Below are 10819 nucleotides of genomic sequence, written 5' to 3' on the forward strand. Positions count from 1 at the left end.
AGAATGGAAGGGAAGGAGGGGGGGAATAAAACACAGGAGCAGGAAGACTGCAAGAGAATGGAGTTTCCGCTGCGTTGATACGTTGGAGGGTTTAGAAACACCCCGCTGGAGAGAGAAAATAAAACTGGCAACTAAAGTACCACAGAGAGCCGCTTTTGGAGAAGGCACCACACGTGAATGCAAGCGAAGGTATCGTCCATGTAAACACAGGAAGGCGATCGTTTGGAGAGGAGTTTCTGGAGAGCTGACTCTCTCTCTCCCCCCAAAGCGGTTATCAGCTCCTGGTAGCTTATCACTTGCCGGTGATCTCTCTGTCTTTGCGCCCATCTCTCTCCAGGAGACACACACTATCTCTCTCTCGCACAAACACACACACGGCAACCTGGGATCCAACCCCACGAGTTAAGACAACTCTTGGGAGTGAGCAGTCGCGCCAGGCGCCTCTCCCTCGCCTACCTTGCCTCTCTTCCTCCGCGCGCCCAGATCGGAAAGCAAGAGAGCACAAACTCGGCCAAGAGGAGCGAAGAAACCTCTCTCCCCGTCGCGGGGAGACGGAGCACGGGTGGGAAGGCGCGCACGGACACACACGCACACCGGGAAGCGAGGAGGGGGAGGCGAGAGATCGGCGCCCTTTCCTTACCTTTAGTCACCGCTAACCCACAACCCGTGGCGAGCTCTTTCAGAAGCAGCGCACTCGCATCTCCCAGAGTTGACCCGACCCGTCGGGGCCAAGCGCCGGAGCTGCTCGCTCTCGCTCTCTGCCTTGCACTCCCCGCCGCTAGGAATCCGAGTCAATGTCAGCCCAGAAACCGGGACGCAGTTGAAACTGTGACGGGAGAGGGTTTGCTCCGTCTCTTTCTCTCTGCCTCTGTCTCCCTCTCCCTCCTCCTAGCCAGATCTTATCAGTGTGAGGGGAGGTCCACCCTACCCGCCTTTTAAGAGCTCCGGGATTCGCTCCGGAGGGGAGACAGATACCTGGGGTGCCAAACCCATTGCCTCTCTCCAAGGTACTGATCGACACCCCCTCCTCCTCCCTCCTCCCCCACCCCTTTCTCCTCAGCGCCCCAGGAAAGGTGGGGAGGGGGCGTCGAGGATGTTCACTTTCACGAAGTGTCACTTGATACGGGTTTCGCCTTTTCTTTCCCTTTTCTCGGGCTCTGTCACGTGAAGCGAGCTTGGCAAAAGAGCCGGGCTGTAAATAGAAGATCACATGTTGAGTTTGCTTCACCGGGGCGGCGGGGAGGGGGGGGGTTGGAATCACCCATTACATTATTTTATTTTTTTTGTTCTCCTGCCTCCTCCCTACAACTGCCCCCCCTCTCTCCGCCCCAAACATCCCGTTCCAATATTATTCTCCCTCCCCCCCCCCAAGTGTCCGTGTGAAATAACAACAAACACCCTCGCCACCATCATCCTCAACAGCAGAAAGGGTGAAAGTGGATCGCGCAGCCAACAGCTTTCCCAAGGAAAAACCCCGCTCCAAGTTTCTGATACGCAGCCTTAAATCAAAAAGAGCGTTGCCATTAAAGTTGGAGCCTCTTTAAACACACACACACACTTCCCGCACGCACGCAATTCATCTGGCCTCTGAGACTCATATTATGCCTGGTGAAATTAAAGTGCTACCGAGTGGGGACGTCGGGGGCGAGAGGAGGGTTGAGAGATTAATAATAATAATGATGATGATGATGATAGTAAGGTGAGCTGTGAACTATTGTTGTCAGGCAACAGCCCCAAGCTTTACTGAGATCTATCTATCCATCTTCTTTGAAATCACAAGTCTGGAAAATAACAATACCTGCTCTTGGTACTCACCATTGTTTCTTTGCTGTCCTGGCGACAGAAGTGCCTTTAAAATCCAGTCTCTCCAACAGATGCTGGGAGGTAATGTGTCTCGTTTGAAGTCATCATGTGAGAAGTTCTGCTCGGCTCAGTGGATCGCCCACCACTTGGTGTGACTTATGAATCTAATAACAACCCTTTGCAATATCCGCAAGCCTCAACTCTTCCACCACCTTGGTGGCTACAGGAAGGAAACGGAAAGCGACGGGCTGGCAGGGAGTTCTTTAAAAACCGATCTCGGATTTACGCAAACGCCTGAGCTCACAGACACGTTTTCTCCCCCTTTGGGTTCTTCTTCTTACGTGATCTTAATAAACGAGAAGGGGGTTGGCAACGAGACCCAGCTGGAACAATCCAGGGAAAGAAGTGGCGCGCGGGGTGGGGAGGGGGAGAGAAAACGTGTCTCTCTCTCTCGCCCCCTCCTTTTGAATTGCCTCCCTCCCGACACGTGGGGAGTGGGCTTCAAAGTTCCCCGCCAAAGTCTTCTCAGGACACCCCATAGAATGCACGCAGGGAAAGAGAGAAAAAGTCCAGCTCACTTTACCTCCCCCCACCCCGCGCCCGCTCTAACCCGTCTGGTGCGTGCAGGCGAGCAAGATGAGCCGGCTGGAGATTTGCATTTGGTGGAAGCAGGTAAGGAAGCAGCCGGCGTTTCCCTCTCTCTCTCTCTCTCTCCCTCCTTCCCTTGCCGTGTCACTTTCACTCTAACTGAACACACGGACGGCACTCCAGGGACTTGTTGCATCCGAGCGGAGTGGAGCCAAACAGGCGGAACTATGCAGGTGGCATGGCGAAGGGAGGACGAGAGGGAGGCAGGCAGATGGTGGATGGAGACCGGCAGACAGGTGCTCGAGGATATTTACATATACCTGCATACGCATCTGAATGGCTGGCTCGCGGATGGAGTGTGCGCGCGTGCGTGTGTGCGCATCAGGGAAGGAAGACTAAGCAACGCTCTGCGTTAATACGCATGGGTGCCTATGGGGTTTAGGTCTAGGATCCAGATACAGGATTGATGGCCATGCTCAGGTACGCATCCTCGCACACCTGTATAATGATGGCGGGATGGATGGGGGTGTGATACCTGTGCATACCCATCCGTTTTGTACCTGGATCCTAAGCTCATTTGCTGGGGAATAAGACCATGGATTTCAGCGGAGCTTACTTTCAAGGAAGCGTGTTGCAGTCCTACGCGCGTTTACCTGGAAGTAAGCCCTGCTGAGTTCAGTCGGGCTGACTCCCAAGTGAGGAAGTGTGCAGCAAGATTGAAGCTGTTCAACTCCAAGGACTAACCCCTGTTCATTATAGCAAAGCATCGATCCCCTATATAGTCACGATCTGTATCTGCCTCTTTCTCTCCCTATCACGCACCTTCTGTGCTTCGGCCTTTTTCGCAACCAGTCTGCGTTCTTTGTGAGTGTGACACTTTTGGTTCTGGACAATAGAGCTCTGGATCTTGGTCTCTCAGCTCCTCCAGAGATTAACCCAAGAGTCCCGGGAATGCCACCGGCCCCTCTTAGCCTCAGTTGCCCAAATCTTGAAAATGGGAATGTTAGTGCCCTTTCTCACATGTTAAATCACATCATGAACATTGTAAAACCTGAAAAAAACAACCCATACGACATAAAAAAAGAACACTAGCTAGGAAAATATCCTGATCCATTTGGTTCTCTGGCAACTCCTGCATCATCTGGCAACCATCCACTTCTGGGGTTATCAATCCCTTACACAAGGGAATCGTCTAGAGAAAGACACTCACGTTGCAGTTTACTCCCCATTTGGGATATTCGGAGAAAAGTAGCCAAAGGGTTGCAAGCCCCTAACTTGCAATCAACCAACCAACCAACCAACCAACCAACCACTAACTAACTAACTAACTAACTAACTAACTAACTAACTAACTAACCAACCAACCGGGGGCGGGTGGAGATGTGGCCCTCCAGTGAGTTTTCCTGCCCCATCGAGGAGACCAGTTGCTCTGCTCCTTTCCATTTGGCGTTCCCTTTCTTCCAACGAGACTCTCGGTTTGCAATTAGAAGCGGGGGCTCCATCGAAAGTTTGCCTGAAGTTGCCTGCAGGATGCCTTAATGGCTTCGCTGCCTCTTAGCTGTGAGTAACGACACTTGGTGTAGCCAACTTGGCGTCTAGGGCTGCGGCAGGGAAAGCCTCCGCTCTCTTCGCTGAATTGCCCAGAGAAACATTTTTTCCCATCTCTCTCTCTCCTCTCTTCCCGTAAATTGATTAGCAGCAACCGAGTTAATCCAATTATGGGATCCAATTAGCGAGTTGGTTTGCACTTGAGGATTACTGAGCCCCCGTGAATCTCCCAACACGTAGGTACCGGGTGACTCCTTTCTCCACCAGCAAGCAGAGGGAACCAGATTTTGGGGGTGCTGGATCCCCAAGTGCATCCCATCGTGATGAAGCATTTCCTACATCTCATTCCTATCGGTGAGACTCTAAGCTGAGGGATGAGGAAGCCTGCAGCCCTCTAGTTATTGAACTCCATCTCCCATTAGCCCTTGGGCATCAGGGCCAGTGGTCAGGAATGGTGGAAGCCTTAGTACAGCAACATTTGAAGGGTTCCAAGTTCCCCAGCCTTGCAGTGCAACAAATTTGGCAACGCTCTGGACCACAGCCTTTGAGTTCATGTGAAGTCTGATGGGGGAGGAACTGGAACAGAAGGGACTTAAGAGATACCATCTCAGATCCACATTTGGATTCAAGGATGGAGAATTGCTTGTGAGGAGCATCTCTAGACTTCCTTTGCTAAGCACATACCTGTAAAATGGAAAGAGCTCTTGATATGGTGCTGCCACCGTTTCTGTCATAGGTAGATTGTGCTCAGTGGGGAAGCCTCTACTAGGAACTTTGACAGCTTTGACAAAACTGCCATGGAGATGATCATCATGTCGAGGCAAGGAGGATATTGTTGATAGGAAAGGAAGGATTGCTTCCTGTCATAATGAGGTCATTCATAGAGTCATGAAAGGACATCTAGACAATCCCGGCTGACCCACATGGCAGGACCACCTGTCTCCACAGATCCCTCTGCACCGACTACATTTGGTGTTTATTCTATTATTTTGGTAGTGACAACATTTCCAGTGACGAGTTCCTATTAAAATGGCAACCCATGCTTTGATACAATTGGTCATTTTAATTCTGACAGCTGTAGCTTCTGCTGAGGAGGACCGAATGCTTCCCATGCTAAATCAGTGCCCATTGAACATGCCACCTGTTATCTCTCCCTTTTGGTGAAAATTAATCTGATTGCTCTTTGCTTGGCCATATGTTCACGTCAATGGGTTTACCGGCACAAACAGAGCAATAAACCTGTTGCATACCTCCCTTTTAGATGCAGATAATACCAATATTTATTTATATTTGGAACAGAAACCTTGCTATGTATTTGATAAGAACAAAATATCAAGCTATGAATCATTCTCTAGCAGCTTGATCAAACCGCAGTTTCTTACCAAGAGGATGAGAGAGGGAGAGGGAGAGAAAAAGAGAGCAAGTTACCAAGCCCAGATATCATTTCTAGGAAGGACTTCCTAAAGTTTGATTTTGACAAGCAGCTCATTTTTTTATGTATCTCTCAAATCTCAAAAAGCTTGTCAAGAAAAAGCAAACCTTAAAGCAAATGGTTCCTTCAAAGGAATTTAATAGAATCGTGGGATGGAGAAGTAAATTAAGTCAGTAAGATTGAGTCAATGTGATCAAGTCAAACTCACCAGTCAAGAGACAACCTTTTGTCTGTCCAGCCCTAAAGTTCATTGCTTAAGGCTATTACTTTCTACAATTTAATACTGAAGATGCTAAATGTCTGTAGTGTTTCATTAAGTCATTGCTTTCTCAAGCATTTATTTATTTTAAAATGGAATGATCCACAAACCTATCAGTTCCACGATTTCAAGTTGATTTCACATTGGACTTATTCTTGTGCTTCTGCATGGAATATGACAGTTTATGGGTTATGCCAATAACCGCCCACACCAAGCTCTGAAGCTGTTGAATCAACAAAGACCTTTATCTGGAAGGCAAAGCAAGCATGAGTCCTCATGTTGAGCCATGGAGAAAGCAGGAGATGCTGCCCTGAGATTGGTCCCTTGCTGACAGCCCTGCCCAGTATGGGCATAGCCAAGGGAGGGCAGGGAGGGGCAGCTGCCCCCCCCGAATCAATAAAAATACATAGTAAACTGAGGTTGTGCCCCCCAACAAAAATCCTGGCAACGTCCATGCTGTCCAGTCTTCTGCCACTGGACTTACTACTGTAGCATTCCTCTCTAGTGAAGCTGCTCATCTCCCAGTTCTTCAAATCCCTTTGCAAAACAGGACATTTTGCATTACTGAAGAACACAAGAAGGTTGTGTTCTTCAGATTACCTGGGGTGGAAACAGCCAGCATCTTAACAGGCCTATCTTCAGCATATGTCATTTAAACCCTGTAGAAATGCTCTTTCTCCAGGGGTGGTGGGAAAGATTCAAAACTGTCAGAAATCAATAGCACTAGCAGGTTTCAAAATTCTGTCTTCAAACCTGGGCAGACCAATTCACCCTTTAGTAAATGTCTTCAACTAGTGGATTGTGGTCAGTAACTGGGTCCTGATCTGGGTCCACGATGGACTGCTCCAGTACCACGCACTGAGTTACATTTGCAGTATGGGGTTTAGGTGTTGCTGTAATGTAGCCAGCTTGGATCATGGAAGTTACCCAGAATCTTTCTCATTAGCTACTGCAATTGTTCCTGCTATAGCTACCCAATTCTGAGTGTCAGTACCTCTCTTGGGGCTGGCTGGTTAATTTACAATACTGGTGCATGAGTTTACAAGTTGTAAACCCAAGCATTTGATGCTGACAGTTCTCTCCTGCTGCTCAATGTACTGTTGATAAGTTGTCTCTACACATGCACATATACTCATTGTATGGCAACAATCTATGCCCATTCATGTTACTTATATAATAAAAGCAGCTCTCCTAGTTTGGGTACTATCCTTTCCTGGAGAAGAAAGGGAAGGGAATGGAAGAGATCTCAATGTGGGTCTTAGTGTTAGGGATTAGAAAGACCATAGCTAGAGGCCTTAAGAACAGAAGAAGAATCCTGCTGGATTAACCCAAAAGCACCACATAAACATAAACACATCACATAAAACACACCTCACAAATGCAGACTTTCAGTCCTTTCTTTATTTACCTTTTTGTCTGGAACATTTCTATACTATTCTTCAGCTGAAATGGTTCCCAGGGTGTTTCACAAACAAAGTATACAAGCAGCAGGTTGGATCTTGACTACATTAGTTGAACTTGGTTCCAGCTGAAATAGATGGGACTTAATTCACAACTGACTTCTCCCATGGATTTCAAGGTGTCCCCAGCTCAGCTAATTTAGTGTGGATCTGACCCAGTAAAAGCAGTACAATAAAAGAGAGTAAGAAAATGTCACTGTAAATATCAACAATTAAAAGCAGCAGCTTAAAACAAGTTACAACTCAGGACATAGTAACTTTTAAAGCCAGAGAGAATAAAAAGCTCTTCAGCCTGGTGCCAAGAAGCTAACAGAGAAGCTGCCAAGTGAGACCTCCCGGGGAAGGAATTCCATAGGCAGGGGGCCAACACCCAAAAGTTCTTCTACTTGTTTTTTTACCTGCCTAAGCATAGTTGGCTGACATATCTGCAGCAAACCCCATTTGACGATCTCAGTGATTGTTCTCAACTTTTTATCTCCCTTTTGTCCAAGGATTACAAAAAAGCACTTTATACACGCAATGATGTTCAAGGAGGGTGGGCACTGGAGGGTTGGAATGTGGTGGTCATCCTTGGGGTATTCTGCCTTTACAGAGGCAGTCGGTCTCAATCTCCTGGTGCACCCCAAATGTGTAAGTCTGAGCCTGGTAAAGGCCTGAGAATTTTCTTGCAGCCACTCAGAGCTTGCTCATGATAGTTTATGGAGCAGGAGGGCTGACCTAGATCTGGCATATCAGAGGGCCCAGAGCTTAATGGTAGATTGCATGCTTTACTTGTATAAAGTCCCAGGTTTAATCCCTACCATCTCCAAAGGAAAAGGATCTCAGTGTGAGGGCATGGAAATATCAGAGACCTTATGAACATAAGAAGAACCCTGATGGATCACACAAAAAATGCAACTCACCCAGCATTCTGTTCTTACCTTGGTCAACCAGATGCCTTGGCCAACCAGATGGACATGAGCACAACAGCACAACCTGAATACAGAGAACTAAGGCAAGTTAAAAGGGCAATTTAGGAGAGGACCCAAAGAGAAAGCACTGGATGTTCCATTGCCTCTTGCTCTTCCCAGGAAATGTGAATAGTATGCGCCTAGCTGGTTTGTGTGTGTGTGTGTGTGTGTGTGTGTGTGTGTGTGTGTGAGTGTCAGTTATTACTTAACTAACTAATTGTGTCACAGATAACTCAGTTCTGCCCCGCTAAAATAAATCCTGGGTACGTCCATGGTGAGTGGGGTGTGGACATCAAGGGGTTACAATTCTTCATGAATCTGTAGAACTTTGAAGATGTTATTCTTGGTTTCCAACTAAGGTTTGCTCAACCGTAATTATTTGATCCTTAAGTTCTATAGCTCTGACAGTAGAGCACGAGACTCTTAATCTCTGGGTTGTGGATTCAACCCCCACGTTGGGCAAAATAATCCAGCATTGCAGGGGGTTGGACTAGATGACCCCTGTGGTCCCTTCCAACTCTCTACAATTCTGCTCTTTGACTAATATTGGAGACAACCCACTATGTTTAGCAGTTTGGACCCCATGCTATTATTTCCTTCCCGTACTTGAATAAAATGTTTACTTTGACATTCAGTAGGAACTAAAAACATTTACCCTTTTGGATCCAGGCATACCCATTTCTGCCTCAAGTTTTCTAGACAATGCCTGTACTAGTTATGTGTTGGAGAGCTAAACTAACCTTTATTGGGGGTATGGACATACCATATCATGTAACAATGTTGCTATAAAACATTTTGAGAAATTCCCTCATTTAAGTGCCTAATATATATGGTAGAACTGGCCTTATAGATATTTTCTTACATACATTAGTCTCTTTATTTGATCTAGCAGCTCCTGGTTGTGTAATATGACTTATCTCTGTCTGCCCTTGTTACCATATTTGACTTTTTCTTTTCTTTTTGCAGATTGTTACTTTGTAGCCAACCTACACAGAGAGGGTCAGCTTGTACTCTAGAGTCTAACATAGCGATTTTGTTGTTTCAGCTCTTGCATGACAAGCTACATCTCCGAAATTTATGTACTGTATTCTATAAAACAATCAAAGGTGCAGGAGCCATGAGCCATGCACTCTCTAGCATCTGGCCACCCTAGTTTGTGGCACCTCATCTGTGATGTCTGTTTCACACATGCAGGTGTTCTCTAGATGGTGTACTCACCAAGCAGTAAACAAGCATGTGCGAACTCACTTTAACTGACCTAACTTGGTTTGTCAGCAGCAATTGTCTGTGCCTACTGTGCCATGTCAAGGGATGCGGGTGGCGCTGTGGGTTAAACCACAGAGCCTAGGACTTGCTGATCAGAAGGTCAGCAGTTTGAATCCCAGGACTGAGCTCCCGTTGCTCAGTCCCTGCTCCTGCCAACCTAGCAGTTCAAAAGCACATCAAAGTGAAGGAGATAAATAGGTACCGCTCCGGTGGGAAGGTAAACGGTGTTTCCGTGCACTGCTCTGGTTCGCCAGAAGTGGCTTAGTCATGCTGGCCACATGACCCAGAAGCTGTATGCCGGCTCCCTTGGCCAATAAAGCGAGATGAGTGCTGCAACCCCAGAGTCGGTCACGACTGGACCTAATGGTCAGGGGTCCCTTTACCTTTTACTGTGCCATGTCAGCACAACATTACAAATTATAACATGATCTCTGCACTGAAAAGATGTAACCCCAGCCTGATAGGATGATACAAATGTTTTGGGTCAGTGTGCTTATTCTGTTGAAATCATTGGGCCTGAACAGTCTTCTAACACTGCATAGGTATTGTGCATTTCTGTACTTGGGTTTCTCTAAATATAAATCATCTAAAATTGTGCTTATTGTATGTTTCCATGTGCTTATTGCATGTCTATGTGCCTTGATTGCATATCATGATTTCCCTTGTTGCAAATCACTTTGAGATCTGTGGATAGTAAGCAGTTGATAAATGGACTAAATCAGGGGTACCAACTTGAATAAAATATTATGGGGTCCCTGGTAATCCCCCCCATAATCAATCACGTGACACAGTGCACACATTCCATTTGAATGGGAATGCCAGTCATTTTTGTGGGGGCCCAACCCCCCTCAAATATTGTGGGGGCCAAAGCCCCCATGGCCCCTAGGAGTTGACTCCTATGGACTAAATGAATAAATAACACAGGACACTGTGTAGACACTGAAGTACTCACTGCCCTATATGAATGGAGAGAAGAGAGAAGTGTGCATGTTCTCTCTCACACAAGTAATATGAAGAAAATACTTAAATATGTCTTTTGTTTCGCTGGTAGCAATGCAAATTGCTTGCAATTAAGTTTCACTTAATTATAAGTATGAACGTTAGACTAAATTTAAGCCACAGTCTATGGAGCCTCACAAATTGTAATTGAAAGTTGAAACTTCTAAATTTTGCCAAATTGAAGAACAGATATGGATGCTGCTGTTCTGTGACAGTCGGGACCCAAAGTAATAAATCAGTAGACTCTCTTGTGGCATAGAGCCTAATGTCCAGGACCTGCACCTGAGGCTATTGATTCAATCCTTTGTCCTATGTCACTTTATAACTCTCGAAACTTTTCACCCTGTTGTCAGATATACGTTTTGCAGGGTTTTACATGAATCTGTGACTCCTCTGTTTCAACTACAGCAACTTTGAAGGGGTTACAGACATGATAGGGGAATGGATTGGTTTAACCTCCCTTGTTTCCATGAAAATTTGGTATCTGTGTCCCGTAAACTGGGATTCTGGATGC

The 10819-nt window shown here is 46.6% G+C and overlaps 1 protein-coding gene across 3 annotated transcripts in view; it reads right to left on the reverse strand.

The window, feature by feature from the left end:
* BDNF (brain derived neurotrophic factor) overlaps positions 1 to 2584 on the reverse strand; it is a 68134-nt gene extending 65550 nt beyond the window's left edge. The window contains exon 1 of one of the 3 annotated variants that reach the window (XM_053389591.1): positions 1816 to 2584. In XM_053389591.1, the coding sequence (XP_053245566.1) occupies positions 1816 to 1818 (3 nt within the window). In that variant the 5' untranslated portion in view covers positions 1819 to 2584. Of the gene's footprint in view, positions 1 to 456; positions 519 to 640; positions 1075 to 1815 lie in introns of those variants that run through there. The other 2 variants (XM_053389605.1, XM_053389612.1) reach the window with 2 other exon arrangements.
* Between the last annotated feature and the right edge of the window lie 8235 nt (positions 2585 to 10819).

This window comes from Podarcis raffonei, chromosome 1 (genome assembly GCF_027172205.1).
Source record: "Podarcis raffonei isolate rPodRaf1 chromosome 1, rPodRaf1.pri, whole genome shotgun sequence".
NCBI classification, from domain to species: Eukaryota; Metazoa; Chordata; class Lepidosauria; order Squamata; family Lacertidae; genus Podarcis; species Podarcis raffonei.